Below are 19479 nucleotides of genomic sequence, written 5' to 3'. Positions count from 1 at the left end.
GGAAGGGGCTGCCCTCTGTCCGTGCACCCCCCCACCTCGGCTGCCCTCCTCCTGCCCCTGCAGCATCCGTCCCCCAGCAAACAGGCAGGCTGCCGGGGGGCCGAGCGGTACCCGCCACACGGCAGGATGCTGCACCGTGGCCCTGCCATCCCTCCCCGCCACAGCCCCACGGCTGAGGCCAGAGCCGGGTGGCCGTGGGGCGTTTGGGTGAAATCATGTATGTGGGGAAGGGAAAACTATTCCAGGGCAGTTCTGAAGTATTTCAGACACGTTTAGGAGCTCAGGAGAGGATGGACTGACACGGCGGGGAGAAGGGGAAGCAGCCGCGTTAACTCCCCCGCGGCGGAGTGGGGAAAGGTGACGGAGAGGAGCATCAGCGCACGCGTGCACACATGCGCGCACATATGGGTGTGCGAGGGCACACGTAGGTGCATAAGCACACACATGCATGCGTGGATGCGCAGGCAGATGCACGTGCGCGTGCCTGCGCCCCCCGCCCCAGGCCCTCCCCCTGCAGCCCCGCAGCAGCAACCACCACCTCCCATTCCAGGCCAGCTTTCGGCACCCGGGATATAAACCCCAGGGAGCTGCGGGTGCCTGGCTTTGGCCGGCATTCAGCACACACGTAGCCATGGTGGCCCTGGGCCACCTGTCTCCCCAGCGCTCGTCCTGCCGGCCACAGCAGGCTTTTTGGCAGGGGGGGATCGCAGGAGGGCCAACCCAACCCACACCAAGCCCCGGGGCCGAGCCGAGCTCCTGTGAGCGCCCCAAGCACATGTTGCTGCATCGAGCGCTCCAGACCGGTCCCCCTGCACCCCGGGTCTCCGGCAGCCCCACCCGGCAGCGCAGGGATGTTTTCCTGCCTGCAGGCAGCATTTCGGCAACAGTGCAAGCTGCCAAGCGGGCAAGCAAGGCGTGCCTGGGGCTGGCCACGCAGAGTGCTGAGCTCTGCCATGGGCTGGTAACTCCAGCGATTAACAAACGCTGGGGAGAGAGGCTGTTCGCGCTAAGGACTTGGCCGGTTTCCTCGCCTCAATTAGCACGCAGGAGCTCGCGATGCTCAGAGGGCCTCCTGGAAAGCCAGGGCATAGCGGGCTTGGGAGTTTTAATATTAATAATGCTGAAAGCTAGCCAGAAAAATCCCAAACCTTAAAACCAGATCGTCAGTGATCTTTAATTTTGCTTATTATAGGTGCCGGAAGGAGCCACAGCTTGGCTGGTGCCGAGGCCCTGGAGGTCACCCTGCAGCCAGCCCCGTGCCTGGGAGGAGCCTTGGGCTGCAGCCCTGCCCTCACCCTGCTGCCCCCCAGGAAAGGGCACAGGGTCCCTTCGGGTGTCCCGCTCGCCCCCCAGCCTGGGGTCTCCTGGGTGCACTGGGGCTCGGAGGCCTTACTCTTCCCTTATCATCCACAGAGGAGAAACCCAGTTGCTGCTTAGCAATAGGGAAACTGAGGCACAGAAGGATTGCAGTGCAGCTCTGCCCGTCCAGGGACTGCTCCGCATCTCCTCCTGCCAGTGCCCTGCTCCAAAAACCTCTCTCCAGCGCCCTGCTTCCCTCTGCGTCCCTGCTAGGACCCGCGTCAGCCCACATCTGGCATTTCAGCCGTGGGCCAGCACCCTCCCGGCGCAACCTGCATCAGGATCAGGCCATCAGGAGAGGCAGTGCCCCTGGCCCCAAGGGAGCTTGGCTGCTCAGCCCCAGCGGGACAGGTGCCCGAGGGAGCTCCCCTCTGCTCAGGGGGGGTCCTGCCTCGTCACCGTGCGCTTCTGGGGCTGGCCCCGTCCCACGGCTTCTCCCCCTCTCGCCCCCGGAGGTCAGTCCCCGGGGAGGCAGGGACACCACGTCCCTCTGAAGGCAGCGGGCCACGGCGCATTCAGTCACGAACAGCCGCGCTGCGCTGCCTAAATTGGAGGCACGGGTGCTGGCAGGCGCCGGTGCCTCTGTGCCCTGCTCCGGCGCCTGGTGCGGGGGCTGGAGGGCATGCCTGGCAGTGGGGGGGCTGCTCGGCCCCCACACCACTGCTTCTCCCTTTCCCTGGGTGCCCAGCGGCAGCGCCTTCCCCCAGGAAGGGGGGCTTTGACCCATCGACCATGTGGGGTGGGCTGGGACCCCAGGACCCCCATTAAAGCCTTGCCCCCAGGAGGGGGCCCTGCTCTGGGCACCCCCCCCTCCAGCAGTTGTCCCCACAACCAGGCAGTGGGGGACCCTGTGCCCCCACGGCACGATGCTGGCTCCGCACCGCAGCCGTTCTGCCGGAGTTAGCGGCTGGGGCTGGCTCAGCTGCCAGCACCGGGGCAGCACTTTGCTGCAGCAGCCTGGCAGGAGCCAGCCGGGGCCGGGAGAAGGCTGTGCTGTGCCCACCGCAGGCGGGGCCCCCCCCTTGCCTGGGGCATCGCCCCTCATCAGGAGGATGCGCTGCGAAGGGGATCGATGGGCTGGGAAGAAGCTGAGCTGCACAAATGCACTTTATCGACCCATCGAGCCCACCTGCTGGGAAACAAACCCCCCCGTTCACAGCCCAGAGCAGCAAAGCACTTTGCCGCTTCACCAGCCGGGACACCGGGGGGAGGCGGGGGAGGCTGCCGCAGGGCACAGCGGTCCCCGCCGCAGTGCGCCAGGCCTGTCTGCCCCTGCCATCTTCCCGGGGGGGAAACTGAGGCAGAGAGCTGGCACTCTCGGGTTGTTTCGACCCACCCGGCTTCCTCTGGGGAGCCGAAGAGGGGATGCCGCCCCTCCTGGGACCCAGCCCCGCGCCCCCGCTCCCCCCGAGCCTGGCACAGCGACTTTGGCTCCTGGCTCCAGCTGCTCACAAGGAGCGCGGGGGGCTGCACCCACCCTGCCTCGGGCCCCTGCTGCACCCGCGGCCGGGGCCCGACCCGCAGGGACGCTGGGGCCGCCTTGCAGAGAGGCAAGGCGCGGGGGAAGGGTGCGCGACAGCCGGGCCACGCCTGCCACCTGCCGGCACGGCCCCGGCGGCACAGCCGGCCCCGGCCCGGGGACACGGCGGCTCCCGCCCGCGGGGACACGAGAGGAGGAAGCCCGTCCGCGCTCCGGTCCCCCAGCACCGGTCCTCAGCCCGCAGCAATCCCGCACGGGGTGGAGGGTTTCCCACCTCGGCTCACCCCGGGCCAGGCATCCCTCAAAAATTAGGCGGCGGCCAGCCCCTGCCCCAGGGCCCAGAGGCGGATTTGGCAGCGAGCAAAGCGGGATTCACCCACCCCCTGAGGCAGCCACAGGGAGCTGGCCTCAACCCACGGAAAGGCCTTGAGCAAGAAGAGGTGGGGAACTGCTCTTACTTCATCCTAAACCATCCCTATGCCCGTCTGGCCCTCCCAGGGCCAGTAGTGGGGAAAGACTACTGGCCCAGCTTTCCCGGGAGCCGAGCAAGGCCCACAGCCCAAGGCATCAGCAAAGGCAGAGGTCAGGGCTGAGCCCTTCTCTGCTCACCTTGGCTCCTGGGAAGAGGACGCAAGGACAGAGGAGCACGCAGACAGTCACTGAACAGCTGCAGAAGGAAAGCTCTGGGAGAGGAGGTGGTTCGCCATCACCCAGCCTCCAGGAGCTCCGTGGCACTGTGCCCAGAGGCCCAAGCGAGTGCAGGTGGAGCACAGAAACCTGGCCCAGAGGGGCCACACAGGCCAGCCATCCTCCCCTTCAGCCCACCACCCGCCCGGGGACCAGCTGGTAACACTGCAGAACTGGCAAGCTGCAGAAGACATTTCTGCTGATCCTCTCCTGCTCCCGTAGCTACGGCAGGAAGGGATACAAGGAGATCTGGTCCTCCACCAGCCAGCGTTCATGCCGAAGCTGGGAGAAAGACACTCGGGACAAGGCACAGCAGAGGGACGAAAGGAAGCAGGCAAGCAGAGCACTGCGTGGAAGAGAGACTCCAGGATGAAGTCTCGTCAAGGAAGAAGCAGAACCACAGAAAGGACAAGTAGCATTGGCAACTTATTCTTCATTCACCCACCGAGAAACAGGAATAGGATCATTTTTGGATGTATTTCTTTTGGAAATGAGCCAAACTGGCAACTAGAATCAAAGTCTTCAAAAAGTCTATACAAAGATGTATCATACAAAATGTACAGGAAAGTTCTCCAAAAACAAAAACCAGACAGACAATACAACAAAAGGAGAGCAGAGACGGTGTGAAACCACAGCTAACAGGTCCTGCCCCTGCTCTGGAGGGCAGCAGCGGCATCTGGACAACACGCTCCAAACACAAAATACATTACACTATATACAGGACCGTATAAAGAGCGGCATCCCCTTTGGTCTAACCAGGAGCTCTCCAGCATGAAGTTGGGGCAGTTCAGACAATCTGCTCATGGAAGTGTGACATGCCGAGAGGGAAAACAGTCCAAGGGAATGAAATGGTCAACTCTAAACCATAACCAGAATACAGCCAGGCCACCAAGGCTACAGAGTTTAACAGTCAGTTCTGGCTAACAAGTGCTTTGCGGACCAGAGCGTGTTACTCCATCTCCGTGAAGCGAGCGAACATGGCTTTCCGCACCGCGTCTTTGTACGAATCTGCAGTGGAGACGCCGTAGGAGCTGCCCTTGGCTCCCAAGCCAGCTCCTCTCATTCGTACTTGAGCCTGCAAGGGAAGAGAGACGCGCTTCAGCTCTGCAGCGAGAGGCCCCACCACCATGCCGGACACCACAGACAAACTCATCAGACCAGCCAGCTTCTCAAGCTCCCCCAGGGATCCCACATAGCCATAAATAGTGACACCAGGAGATGAGACTGCACACAAAGCCCCACGCCTGCTGGCTTCACACTGCTCCAACCCCACCCCAACAGCAGCTGAAGTGACACTGCACAGAACACAGTTCCTGACGGTGTGACCCAGAGCACAGACAAACCCTGGAAAGCCAACAGCCGGAGGGAGGGCAGCCCACCCTAAGCAGCACTGGGGTACACAGCTCGAGCACAGGCCTGCTGCCACAGCGCCTCAGGAGCTGACTTCAGAAGGAAGGAAGCGCAGCCCTGCCTGCCCGAGTCCCAGCTCTGCCCCAGCTTTAGCATCCGACGAGACAAACAGGAGCGGGAGCTAATGTGAACAGAGGCAGCTTTGCTGTGGATGGCACAGCTTCGTCCACAAGAGATCTTCAACAGTGAGTGCTTCCGCATAGAAAAAGGCACCAAACCTCATCAAGGAAGCACGCATCTCTACTCACCTCAATGGGTGCTGTGATGCCCTGACATTTTCTTCCCAAGCCCGAGCCTTCCCTCCAGCCCATGGCCTGCAGCATCTTGTTGCCTATATTACTGTTGTCAAGGCCATCTTTGGTGGGCTGCTCGTAATTACTGCAGGAAGAAGAGACGAGTTAACCGAATTGCTCATTGTGCATTGAAGCAATCGCTGAGGAGCTTTCAGATACATACACTGTGCCGGCGTCATAGACCTTCTTGCGCTTCGGCTCAGGGGGCTCTGGAATGCCGTACTTCTCCCGCCTCTCAGCTGCTCTGTCTCTGTACTTCATCTGCATGAGGTAACCAGATTTAGTACTGATTTAAAGACACTTCTGTTCATCTTTGAGCTACAGAAGCTAAATGCCTGCTATTATAGAAAGCTGCCCACTGCAGCCTGCTAAAACATGGCTTGACTAACGCCACAGCAAGGAGAACCTCAAATGCAAGTCCCTGGAGCACATCAGAACCTGCACTGTGGAAGGAAGAGCCTGGCCCCAACACCTGCTGGATTAGCTGCTGATCACCACTCAAAGGTTTCCGGTTCTGGCAGCCCTGAGCTGCAGGTGGAAGGATCCTTCCCTGCTAAGCAGTAGCTGTGGGATATGGGACACTTCTCTCCATGCAACAGGACAGCTCTGAACCCTGACCCACGAAGGGGTTGGCTTACGAGGATTATCTCTAGTGACGTGTGTCAGGATAAGGAGAGCTCAACATATCCTCTGCACAGGTTTTCCGTTAGCTACTCATCTGCTCGTCTCAACACTGACCTCTCTCTCACGCAGCTCCAAGGCTTCAAGTTCCTGCTCTGAAAGCTTTGATCTCCTATAGATATCCATGTTTTGCTGAAACAAGAAGAGATTCACATTAACAACGTGAAACGCACAACAGCTCTTTTTATGGAACTAGCTGACTTCCGGGAGAGCAACAATCCACCTGCAACTATTTCTGCTTTACAAGGAACAGTTTTCCAAACAGCAGCATGCATCACGGCTTTGGTTTACGCACTGAATTACAGCAACCAAGTACCTCCTGACAGCATAGTGCAACTACCTTGTGCAAGTCGGACAGCTGCTGGTGCCGAATCAGAGCATCTTTGTTTGGGAACTGCCTTCTACACAGCAGACAAGCCATCTTCTTCCAGTCAGTCAGCTTCTCTTCCTCATTCTCCATTCTTTCCAGTAAGTCCTCATCATTATCGCTATCACCACTGTAGGCAGCCACGAGGCCACGCTGGAAAGGAAGGACGGTGTTAAGGGGAGTGCAGTGTCACCAGAGTTCAGAGGAGAGCCCAGAAAGGGAACACAGAGGCTGTAGAGGTGTTTGTTGCACAGGACAGGCATCACTCTCATTGGTAAGGATGAAATGCAACTCGAAAGAGCCACTACAGTGGCTGCCAAGACTTAGTTCCCACTAGCCAAACAATAATTTGAGTACAGAGTTTTTAGAAACCTGAAAGCCTCAACTGAGCTCTTGAGGCTAGAAATCACAGCTTTTCTCAGCGTATCTCAGCCTACTGCACTTGCACCGGACCACTGTAACCACCACAGCCTTTTAGAGATGATGCCATGGAAATCCAGGTTGGAAAGCAAGTATCTGCTAGACCTCCTCTGAAGTGCTTTACCAGTAACCTTTGGGAATACCTTTGTCAGGAATCTCATACTCACCTTCAGTGGATTTTCGTCGTCCCCATTTTTCATCACCTCTGGCAAGATCTGCTGTCTCTCAGACAGAGCTCCCTGGATGAGACAGGAATGCCATGAGCACCAAGCTCTCTGCCATACCACACCCCGCTGCACACTATTGCCAGCACCTTCACCTTTTTCTCAAAGAGGGCAAAGCCTGCATCTGCAGCCGCTGACTCTTTCCGCTCCTCCTCCCTGGTGCTCAGTGGCTGGAAGCTGTTCTTGAAGTTCTCTTTCTGCTTGTTCAAACTCTTTGCCCAGCGCTCCATGTCTTTAGCAATCTGAAATGCAGAGTGGTTTGCTCAGACAGCTCCCCTCACAGCTAGCAATCGCCTACAACACAGATTCAATCTTGCATACAGTTTCCAGAACAAGGCAACCCACTACCTTTTATTTTTAAATCACAGGACACTGGATGTAGTGCAGCTGTTTCCCTGTATACAGTGTTCAAAGATACCGCAGCTTGCTTGTTTTACTATATGAACCCTACTTATCAACCTAATCCTCTAAGTGACAGCTCAGTTATACTCCCACTGGTCCTGGCATGATTCCATATGCGTTCCTCCTATGCAGAGCTTATTTCTGCACTGGAACCTTGCCAACTCCACCCCTCCTCAGCCCTCTACAATGGCTGCAAATTGCAGGCATGCACCCCACCGAATAACCTAGGATTTCCTTTGTCATGAAAAAGGAGAACTATTATCCTATTCCACAGAATACTTTAGCTCAGTTACGATCCCATTTTATCTTTTACCTGTTGAGCTGTTTTACTCTTAGGCTTCTCTTTCTTCTCCTTCACTTCTTTGGTGGTGGTTGTGGTAGCTGTTTGTTGGTATGTGATACCTTCCGCAGCAGGCATGTAGGTCTCCTTTTCGCCATCCCAGTAAAGATACTGCTGGGTTAAGGCATTGTAGTAATACTGCCAGAAAGAGGAAGAGAGAGCCATACAGTTACACGCCTCATACAAGCTAAGCGTCCAAGGGAGAACCCAAGCAAGCTGTCTGATTCAGACTACCGCATCAAATGGGAAGGTGTTTTGCAGAATCCAAACAAGTTCTGCAGACTCCACAAAGGAGTCAAAAGGCACGAAGTGGCGGAAGCCTCCATCCCTAAAGACGGGCGTTTTGCCCAACAGCACCATGGAGAACCTTTTGCCTCTCCCAAGAGACGACCCACCAGAGCCCAGAGCTGGGTGTACTTTGCTGGGCACTCCACAATGAAATAGCTCCATTACAGCATCTGTGACAAATGCTAATCCTGTATGGGCCAAACTGGGAGGAAAACTAAGGAAAGGAGAGACAAATGAAGGGCTATACCAGAGGGAAGTCAAGTCCCAGCCCTACACACACTGCTGAGAGTTATCCGCAACGTTTGGTATTTTGTGCACCTCAAAGTTAATTTCACTCATATGATGAGAGACAGGGAACTAATGGACCTTAACAGTTAAGACAGGTGGGAAGAACTTGTGTTTACCTGGGAATTAGGATCATAGTAGAGCCCTGTTATAGGATCATAATAATATCCTGAAGATTCATCATATTGGTAGGTGGAAGTGTCAGGGACAGCTGTAAAAAAATTAAAGTGTGGGACATGGTCGTTCCAGTTGGATTCAGACAGGTATCTTTCTACATTTCAGGTAAAATTCTGAGATTATTATCAGCCACGACGGCAGACACATCTGTGAAGGACTCTTAATTACCCGTGCAGAATACACTCTCCAGGGACAGCTTCACCACTGACATACGGTGATAAGAGCACTCAGCCAAAGCCAAGTCTCTCTCTTGCTATACAGTGACAAGACACCTGTCCCCCAGAGCAACTCCCAACTGCTTACCGTACTTGGTTCCAGGGACTACGCCAGTCGGGGGAGCCGTTTGCGCCTGAGTGCTAGTGGTAGACGGTGCTGATTGTGTCTGAAAAAAACCCCAAACCAGGAACCTCAATTAGAAAATCTCTCACCAAGGTGCAAGGACAGCGAGCCAAGGCATGAGCAGCCCACACCACACACACAACAGCTAGCCGCTCTTCACCAGTACACTTAGTTTTGTTCTTTGTTAAAGGCAAGTGCTATCGCAGAGAAGTGGCAGATGACTTATGACCACAAGCACTGTGACTAACCTGTGGACACTCAGCAGCTTTGCTGTACCACCCACTTTAAAGAGCAAAGGTCACAGCGAAGCCAGATATCCCACATAACCCTGGCACTGAAAGCAAGGAGTAATTAACACTGTAATTACCGGAGAGTCAGGTGAGTTTGTCTGCTGATTATATAACTGAGGACTCTGGGACACAACTGCAGCTGTGGTGGTAGTGACCGGAGCTCCTGCCAACAGAGAGCCATACTAACATAAGCCTACTAACATAACATAAGCCAACTAATTTGTAAAACAGTACTTCATCCTACGGCTAAAATTACTTTGTTTACAGTTTCAGCTCCCAATTCCAGCTCCAGCAGCCAAACAAGCCAATAAATGTTCAAAAGGAGACAGATACACAGTGGGTATTTTCTAACCAGACAAGGAATAGTTTCCTTTTCAGGAGGAAATATTCTGCTCCCAAAGTCAGTGACTCCTGGCCTCTGACAGCTGCTAGCACTGAAGATTTGTCTAGAGCTGCTTACACAGTTCTCGGGAGTTGAAGGCTTTTAGCAATAGTCTGCAACAGAGGCTGCTCTCTCATCTTGTAGACTAGAGGTTCCACTTGAAGGGATTTGTTACGGTTCTCTAGTAAACATGTACTCATTCAGACATCCTAAGAGCAAAATGAGCCAAGTCCCCCTTTGCCCAGCAAACTAACATAAAGGCTAAGATAAAATACCACTGTTGCAAAACTATCATTACAAAAAGCAGCATCTCCCAGATGTCGGAAGTACTACCTGATATGGTAGCTGTGTCTGTGTCCAACACTCCTCCTTGATTTTGGTAGTACTGCTGATAATCCTGGGAGTACTGCAAAGGGAAATGAATGACAATGCAAGATGAGCAGATGCCCAAATTACAACCACCTACCGGTTAGAGCACAACCACCACTACTAACCTGAGCGTACTGTGTGTAGCCATCCTGTCCTGACTGGAGGTAGCTGTAGTCAAGGGTGCTGCCTTCTCCAGTCTGTGGCTGAAATTCGAGCAGGTAATTTTTTGTCAGGGACAGACAGGTTACTGCATTTAAGAATTTCAACACTGCTTAGGCTCCAGCCTAACTGTCAGACCAGATCTGTCATAGCAGCTTTGGTCAGTTCAACCAAGCAAGTGGCCAGCAGTGACATTATATGTTCTATGTTTTCATTCTCAGGAAAGCAGGACTATGAGCAACAGCCTCCAAATCATACCTGAGTGGACGACCACTGAGCTGCAGCAATGGCTGTGCTTGCCACAGAGAAGGCGCTGACTCTGTTACCATCTGGGAGAAGCAGGTCTCTGTAACCACAAAAATCAGGCATCTGAGTAAATACTGCTTTTTTCTAAAGTGCCTCCCTATGCAAGGAAGTAGAGTCTGCCCTTACGCATGGATTTCTTAGTGGTTATAAACATTCTGATTGTTAACGAGCGAGCCAAAGCACTGCTTGGCAAGTAAAGGAACTTTAGATTCATTCTTGTACAGTCAACAAGTCACTAGGTTTCCAAGGAAAAAAGCGTGCTGTGTACACAAGCAGTTACAATGTTATCTTCAGAGGACTGGAAACAGGGGTGGTAGGAAACGCTGCTTTCACTCTCCTCACACACAATGAAGAGCAGGATGCATGCAACACAAGACACTTAAGGGAAGCAAAACTTTGGAGTGACAGTAATCTTAATAAAAGCCCAGGTGACAACTACAAATCTTTTATATAAATGGGGGTGGGGTGGGGAGGGAGGAAATAATCAACTGCTATCAGAACTCACTTTCTGGCACTCTTTGCAAAGTCAACACCAATTGTTTTGCCATCAATTTTTAATGGTGGCTGAAGACTTTGTAAAATCTGCAGCAGTTGAGAAGCATCCTACAATGAGAAATACTCATTATTATGAGAGGCAGGTTACTGAGAAGGATTCAGAAGTTCCCAAAGCTCCACCTTTTCACATACATGCCACTGAAAGCAGCTAAAGCTGTAAGACCAGCTAAAGCTCCATCTCCTCATACTGTACACACTCAGAAGAGCACCATGGGACCGATCATAGCCCATGCGCACTTAGTGCAGGTTTCCCTGGGCCACTGAATAGTAAACGTTCTAAAAACCTTAGCGTTATAAAGCAGATGTTTGCCCCAAATTACTCCAAAAAGGAGGCCAGCAGAGACTGAGATCAGGCACCCGTTTTCATCCAAAACCAAACTGTTCCACTCTGCCTAAAGCGGGTCCAAATAGATCACACTGTTGATTAAGTTTGGTATATGCAGGAACAGAGATTCTACCACCCTTCAGGGACCCTGTGCCAGTATTTGACCTCCCTCACAGTTAAGAGGTTTCCCTTGTACCTCACTGCTATTTCCTGTGTTTCAATTTATGGCTGTTGCCTACATTCCTAACCCTGGGTGCCCTCGAGAAGAGTATGGCTCTGCTGTCCCTACACCCTCCCACTGGATGCTGCAGACAGCAGCAAGATCCCCCTCCTCAAGGTGAAAGAAGCCCAATTCTGTGCACCTTCTCCCACATTCTACACCCCGGCCCTTAATTTTTGTGATCAAAATATGATCCCAGACCATTATTTTTGTGATCCAAGTGTGAAGCTAGCCTTCAATCCAGAACAGCACTCTGCTACGAAAATAGCTTTCCAATGTGCTCACATCCTACCACCTTCTTTCCAAACTGCAGCTAATGATGAAAGGCTTTGACACACTGAGTGTCAATTAACTCTCACTGAACTGGGGCGGTCCCTCAGACAGCTCAAAGGCTCAGCTACAGAAGCACAATCACAAGCTGTTTCTCTCCAACACATCAGTAAGGCCCTCACCATGGCAGAAGACAGCTGCACAAACGCAAAGCCTCTATTTTGCTGAGTCTGCTTGTCTTTGATAAGACGAATATTATTGACAGCCAGAGATGCATACGGAGACAAGGCAGTCATGATGGATTCCACTACTGTGTGAGGAGCAATGTTTCGGAGAATGATGGCTGAGAAGAAAAGAAAGTACGACATTAGCTGTGCACATAACGGCTTGCCAGAGTACTTCAAGTTCTTCAGTGGGCAGTCTGAGGTACAGGAAGGATTTTAGTACCCATGTTTACATTTCATGTTATACAGCAAGTCAAAGATAACTTACTATCACAGTAATAATCCACAGACTGAACGGCTTCCGCTGCTCCAGGTGGCACCTCCTGTTCTGAATCTTCATAGGAAGAGGAAAATATTTTAGTCACAATATGGCTCATTCACTCAAACTCCACAAGCCAGCCTAGGACCTACAGTGAAATTTGTTTCCTATATAGGACAGAAAGTTTCCCACAAAATCAAACACAGCCAAAGAGACCAATGTAACGTACCAAATTTGTCTGCTCCACAGCGGAAGCATTTTAGCCTCCTTCTGAAGTTGTAAAGGCAGCACTATAAGGAACAAGAGAAGCCTAGTAAGAACTTGGGTAATTTGTAACAATGCCGGCATTTGCTGTAACAAAACCTAGACATTCACACAAAGTAACAATGAAGCTAAACCCACCAGAATAATTGAGAACCGCAAAAGCCACCCTTGTCCCTATCACAGCTGCTTTTCAGAACACCCAGCTACCTTTTCCCTAGTCATCCTGAATTATTTTTTTTTTTAACCGCGTGGTCTTCAACTCACAATCCCACGCATAGCAACTACTCTGAAAAGCACAATATTAAAATGAAACGCAGGCTGGAAAACAATTTATCTTTATGGGCAAAAAGCGTAGTTAAAGCCTGACAAAACAGCCTGGTCTTCATCTTACTAAATCATCTCCACTTAGCGGGGGGGTGGGGGTGGGGGGGGCGGTGTGTGTCAAACAAGGAGCGCACAGCAGTATGTAGCAGACCAGTAGCAACTGAACACTAGATTAGTCATCACCTAACGACTTCATATCCTAGTACAGCTCACTGCCCAATCTCTGGGCAGTCTTTTGGGGCAACACCTCTATCACCCCATCTACCTTGCCACCAGAGCTACAAAACCTTTTCATTCCTGTGTCTTACTATTCCTATGATGTAATACAGACCAGCAGTACGAGCAGGTCTGAATCATGTATCGCTTTGTTCAAACCACTGAGCTGGTGAAGAGAACTGAAGCCAAGACAAACTCCCTCCAATAAAAACATGCACTGTACCTTGTTGCAAAGCCAGTCCTCGAATTTAGGTCTGGGGTTGCTGTAGTGCATCGCAATCTGCTTCCCCTGAATCACCAGCTTTTTCTGCAAAAAAAGTGGTTTCAATTATTCCTGTATCGAGGCACACATGTCCATTTTCCCATGGCAGAGCACCCTTCGGAGGAATCAGTGCTCCTGAATTAAATGGACAACATATGGGGAGGATGTGGAGGACAACCACCGCCACCTACACCCTGCCCATCCAATCCTGCAGAGAGGAGGACGAGGGCAGTAAGAGAATGGGATGTGGAGCAAAGATAAACGGAATCAGGGAGTGTTGAAAAAGCTGCCAAACACTAAACGCTGACATGGAACCAGGAAGTGTCTCGAAGGAGACAAAGTCCTAACTTGCTGCATTCAGGATTAACACATTTTTAGGAGTCTCTTTGCCCCCACATTTCTATTCACTTCTGGTATAGCACTTAGCGACTTTTTAAACATGTCCTTAGGTGACTGCTTCACTTCTTCCCCTACTCCAAACACCCCAGACCTTTTAACAACCACATTTAGATTACTTTTCCAAGCACTTTCTTCAGAAGTGTCCCTTTCAAAATACAGTAATTCCTCCCAAAGGGACCCTGCTTAGACTTCTTGGAGGCTGGATTACAAGTGCCATCAACTGAAATGTAACTCAGAGTGGTTTCCTTTGACTAATGCATCAGTTCAATTGGAAGCCTGCACGAGAGGTTTGTGTTCTTCATTCAGGCAGGAGCTCTCCAAAATGAGTAACTAGACTGCAAGTGAAGCTTCTCCAGGGGTAGGAAAAGTTCATAATGCTTTCAGCATGTCCTCTCACTCTGACTTTAGAGGAGTTAGGAATTTACATCTATTTAAGAAGCCTTGATTCTCGGCCTCACACTTTGCCAAGCGTGGGTATGCAGAATGCCCTTTCAAAATATGGCCACCAACATATTTTAGTCAAACAGGTGGAAGTACATCTGAGGAAGCACATATTAGAGGCTGAACCCCAGACATTTTAATAGAAGTACTATTTTTATAGCAGGTTGGCTTACTGCAGAGGTACCACAGAAGTACCAGAAAAGTCACCGGTCCTGGCAACAGGGTCTGACATAGATCTAGCATGTAGCATGAATAAGGCTCTCACATTCTGCGCAACTAAATAGGGCAAAGCCATTTCTCCTACCGGCAGGAGGGAGGGTTGGAGGGCCCAGCACTCACTGGATATGCACACATAGAAACAAAGCTGCTGGCATAGTTGCAATACATCATTCTTTCATCTAACAGTCAGCAACCGGGCTGCTGGGGAGATTCTACGTTTTCCCTGCTACTAGGGTGGCTGGTTACTGGAGTGAATTTGAATATATTTCAATAAATTATGCATCAGTACAGCTTTGTATATATTAAAATTATCTTGTTTCTGAAAATATGCTCAGCATCAATTTCTTGATATAAGTCTTCCCGCTGCATCCACCAACCCTACTGAACAGCACGTCAGGAAAACAACATTTGAACGCTGCTCTCTGGTTGGGGAAATCACCCATGGTATGGGACACATGAAACCCTATTCCAGCATAAGGCACAAGACAACTTCCATCTGCTGGAACTAACTGCCTAGAAATCCCATTACGGTGCCATTTCTTTATGCATAACACCAATGTACAGAATACTGTTTCTCATGCTGCCCAGGGACCTTCACATCAGAAACTCAAAAACAAACAAAAAAAAGGCTTGATACACCTTGCTCACTTTGAGAGAATTTTTAAGTTCTGTTGTTAAAACACATTATGAATATTCAAAAAGGAGCAAAAGCCAGTGAAACTGTTTGCAGTGCAACAGGAAAATCTCACTGGAAAAGAAACTAGGAGTCTTATTGCATTTTGGCTCCTTATCAAGTCCTAGTCCAAAAAAGCCAAAATACACAGCATAACGTATGCAAGAATTCACCTTCTACCAAATTTAGTTGCAAGAAACATGCTTTTCCTCTAGAAGAGACAGTTCTCCCCCTTTAACTGGGGGAATGCACTATTGCCATGAACTGGTACTTCTCTTTCAGGGTTAATACCAATGTAATGCAGAGATCTGGTGCTTTCTCTGGCAACAGAGAATGAAACATCAGGTGAAAATAAGTTAGGATTTTTAAGGACTACTTGCTAAACCTTCATGAGCCAATTAAATCAAAACCAAGTAATTTAAAACAATGGCACATTTTACCAGGGAGTGCTCAAAATAGCCAATTTTCTCTCCTAATGTTACCTGATATTTTGTCCTACTGTTATGAATTTTAATATATACAAAGCTTTTATTCTTTTAAATCACTGTTATGGAACAAACCACTCCTTCCACCTTTATTTTTTCCTTTTTTTTTTTTTTTAAACTGTACAGACTTGTTCCATTTTCAGGAATATCTAGACTTGGTGAGTGAAGCAACCTGATTGGCTTCCATCCAGCTGGTAGCATCTTGAAAGTGATAAAACTCCACGAAGGCGAAACCACGGCTTACACCTAGAGACAGCATTCAGATATAGACGGGATACTTGTGTTAGTCAGTTCCTTTAAAACAGGTGAATCTCTCTCCAACTGCTTCATTACTTCATGACAAAGCAGCTTTACAAATGCGACGTCAACTGCTGGGATCTGCTCGTTATTTTGCCATGGCAAGGAACCAAGCTCCCTTAACTGGCTACATTTCACTCGATTTGAATCCATGTTTAAAGGTAACCATGCAACAGACTACATACTATTAAATGGGTTTATACTAGTATTACTTACCAATACCTGTTAACAAAACCCCCTGTAGACAGACTTCTTTTAACATGTTGACCAGCTATCTAAAAGTCTTCCAAAAAGCCACATTCCTTAGCCATGGCAAACCTTTTATTTTTTTTTTTTTTATTGCATGTGCTTGCAGTTTGGGGACAATTCTGGATACTCTTTTGGGCTGGGGAAGAGGAAGGTGATGTCAAAAACTGGATTAAGAGCTCTCACCTGTCTTTCTTTTCATCAGCCTCACGTCTGCAGGCTGAGGACCTTCAAAGGACTCAATAAGCTCCCGAATCTGCATGAGATTTTAATCACAGTTAAATTTTAACATCTTGGCAGACAGCTAGGACAGTCACAGAAGCAACCTACCTTACAGTACATGCAAGAGGTACATAGAAATATAAAATTCTCAATGCTATCTCAGAGAAAAAGAAAACATTTAGGGAGAACCTAACAGGAGACTGACGAGCACCAGAGAACCCACATAGTCCTCTGCTACACTAAAACAACTGTTGTCTTCACTTACACCAGAATCCTCCAGAATCTGAATCACTATGATCTTGTATTCCAAGGTTATTTGTGCAAGATTTGGCAAATACTGTGCTTGCTCCAAAGTTTTTATGAAGACAGGGCTAGCATCCTTCTCCCCGTGTATCTAAATACCCCTGACTCCTAGCAAAGGAAAACAAGAACGCTACACTGCGAGGCTCCACGATGCATGTATTCTTAAGCCTCACACTATAGTTCTCATCCTCTAACAGTTCCCCTTCTGTTTTTCAGGGGACAGAGTAGATTTGTGAAGAATGTATCATCAAAGAACAAGCTAAAGAGACGTCAGTTCTTCAGCCATAACAAAGCTGCTTAAGTTGTGGCACAGGCTACATAAATTACTGCGGAGAGGCATACAGGAAAAAGAAACACGTTAACGAATTTTTAAATGTCAGAGCAGAAGACAAAAGGAGGTTTTTCATCAGCTCTTACAGAACTCAAACTACATTACATACAACAGGGCTGCTCAGCAGACTCAAAACTGATCTAAAGCTGCCCGTTTACATGCTGACTGGAACTGACCTCTTCAGTACAAGTAGCTTTTTTCATGAAAAAAAGTGGAAAAAGCTGAAAAATATGTACACAATCAGAAGTGTCGAAGTAATGTTAACTTAAGAAAACAACTAGTAGTTCCAAGATGCATCATCTACACTCTAAAGATGAGTCCAGAATTAAATTTTGCCACGAACTATGCTACAGTTTATTTGCACAACTGTAGAGCTACAACATTAATATCTCAGAACCAAAAACTGTTCTGAAATGTTCTGTGTAATGTCTGACTGGGTCGTCTCATTTGGGTGCAGGAGCCTACGCTTTATCAAGCACTTAAAAAACGTTAGACCAGCACACAATGATTAAAAGGAACACTCAATATTAGAAGGGTAGTGAATGGTCAAGAAAAAAAAATTCCATTGCAGAAATGGTGCAAAAGGATTCTCCGTATTAACAATCGACACACAAAGATCTCAGAGGCAGAGGCAGGTTTGTTTTCTGCCTGAAAACAAACTGGAATAGCTCGGCTTTTACAGGATTCCCCCCCGCCCCTCAAATAACAGTTGTAGGCTTGTATCTTGGTAATCAAAATAATCCAGCAAGGAAAAAATTTAAAAAATAATAAAAAAGCGCTCAAAGCTGATCACTTTCAATATCTTTCTATCCAAAAAAGTTAGATAACCATGCACCAAGCTCATTTGTACTTGTTCCGTCAGCTCCACAGCAGCCATTTTATGACTTCCACAGCTGTACCCACACAAAGCAGCTTTGTGCAGGGCTGTACTTAGCTGAGGAGCTCCGTGTGTGTAACCCCACCAGTCAGGGCTTCTGGCCTCAATAAAGACCAGCAAAAATTCAAGTACGTCCTCTCTGACTCTCCCCCTCCCCTCACTCTCCCAGAGGGATGGGTGAGAAGGAAAAAAACCTGCCTCTTCCCTCCTATAATGAAAGCTAAAAAGAGCAGGCAGTTTAAAAACCACTCTTAGGGAAAGCATCCGAACATGCATGAAAAAACACTATTCACAGATCGTTCTGTTTGAAAGAAACTGCCTAATATTCAACTGACCTCTGTTACTTAACAGGGACAGTTTAAATCCTTTTAGGATTCAAAATGGCAGCACGACCAACACATTGGAGGGGGCCACCATGATGCAGCTTTCAACAAAATGGCAGCAGCGACTACCAGACAGACCTGCCGACACAAAACCGCAGATTTCCCAGAGCACAAAAAAAAGCAAAGCCCCTTCCTGGCAACTTACATCGTTCTCTGTAACCGTGATGGGAAGGCCACGTAACATGATGGTTTTGCTTTCTTTCTCATCGTTAATGTCGTTCCTGTAGTCGTGCTCTCCATAGTCGCCATCGGAATGGTATCCATCTTCTGATTTGTCACTGTTCCTGCGCTCCCGCTCCCTCTGAGAAGGCAGCGCTCAGAATTAACCACCGCACTTTCTAGCGGCATGCCCCCGCAATGCCATAAACCCAGAGCAAAACAAAAGCACCAACTCCCCACGCAGCATCTTCCTCAGGTTTGGTCCTGACGGCCTCAGGCAGAACACCGAGCTCCAACCCCCCCTCTCACCTTCACCCTTGCAAACCCCCGGCCCCAGGAGGGCTCGTACCGGGACCCCGGGCTGGGGCGAGGCCACCAGCGCCCGCTCCGGCCCCTTCCCTCCCCCCCGGGCCGGCCAGAGCTGCCCCGCGCTGCAGCGCCCACCGCTCCGGCCCGGCTCGCCCGCCCTACTCACCTCAGGGCTATCATAGTCGCGACTGTCGTAGTCTCTGTCATAGTCTCGGCTGTCGTAGTCTCGGCTGTCGCGACTGTCGTAGTCTCGGCAATCCCGGCTGTCGTAGTCCCGGCAATCGTAGTCCCGGCTGTCTCGGCTGTCGTAGTCACGGCAATCACGGCTGTCGTAGTCCCGGCAGTCCCGGCTGTCGCGACTGTCGTAGTCCCGGCAGTCCCGGCTGTCGCGACTGTCGTAGTCCCGGCTGTCGTAGTCCCGGCAGTCTCGGCTATCGCGACTATCATAGTCTCGGCTGTCGTAGTCCCGGCTATCGTAGTCGCGGTAGTCATCGTAGCGGTCACCGCGGCGCTCCTCACTGGACCTCTTATAGTCAGAGTCCCTGCGCCGGCTCCGGGACTCCCGCTCATCACGGTCCTCCCTCTCCACGATGGAGCCGTAGCGGCCGCTCCGCTCCGTCCTGCTCACGCTGCGGGGCACACCGAGCCGAGCTCAGAACGAGAAGAGCCCGCAGCGACCCCCACCATCCCCCACCCCGCGGGGCCGCCCGACCGCCCCCTCCCCTCTCTCCATCCCTTCCTCCCTCCCTGCCTCCCCTCTCTCCTCGCACTCCCACTCACGCTCACCGCTTGTCCGAACCCATGACGCTGCCCACGATCCGCAAGCACACAGCGCAGCGCTAACCGCCACCACAGGGCGCCGAACACACGCGCGCAACCCCTCGCTCCCTCGCCACAAAATGGCGCCGAGGTGACTGGCTGTCTTCTACCCAGCAGGCACCGCGCCCGCCGCCTGGAA

The 19479-nt window shown here is 50.7% G+C and overlaps 1 protein-coding gene across 1 annotated transcript; it reads right to left on the bottom strand.

Annotated features, from left to right (window-relative positions):
- Positions 1-3984: 3984 nt before the first annotated feature.
- RBM5 (RNA binding motif protein 5) lies at positions 3985-19438 on the bottom strand. The gene is made up of 24 exons (XM_075514549.1): positions 19308-19438; positions 18688-19150; positions 18199-18354; positions 16124-16193; positions 15567-15640; positions 13139-13222; positions 12341-12401; positions 12121-12186; positions 11811-11971; positions 10764-10861; positions 10211-10298; positions 9919-9996; positions 9758-9830; positions 9120-9205; positions 8717-8795; positions 8356-8447; positions 7637-7801; positions 7017-7163; positions 6865-6936; positions 6251-6430; positions 5968-6042; positions 5393-5490; positions 5185-5314; positions 3985-4601 (listed from the first exon to the last, which is right to left on the bottom strand). The coding sequence occupies exons 1-24, from the start codon at positions 19322-19324 to the stop codon at positions 4476-4478; spliced, it is 2739 nt and encodes a 912-aa protein (XP_075370664.1). The 5' UTR covers positions 19325-19438; the 3' UTR covers positions 3985-4475.
- Between the last annotated feature and the right edge of the window lie 41 nt (positions 19439-19479).

Source organism: Mycteria americana, chromosome 11, assembly GCF_035582795.1.
Source record: "Mycteria americana isolate JAX WOST 10 ecotype Jacksonville Zoo and Gardens chromosome 11, USCA_MyAme_1.0, whole genome shotgun sequence".
Lineage (NCBI taxonomy): Eukaryota > Metazoa > Chordata > Aves > Ciconiiformes > Ciconiidae > Mycteria > Mycteria americana.
The sequence above is the reverse complement of the archived record's forward strand: the minus strand, read 5'-3'. Positions and strand labels throughout refer to the sequence as shown.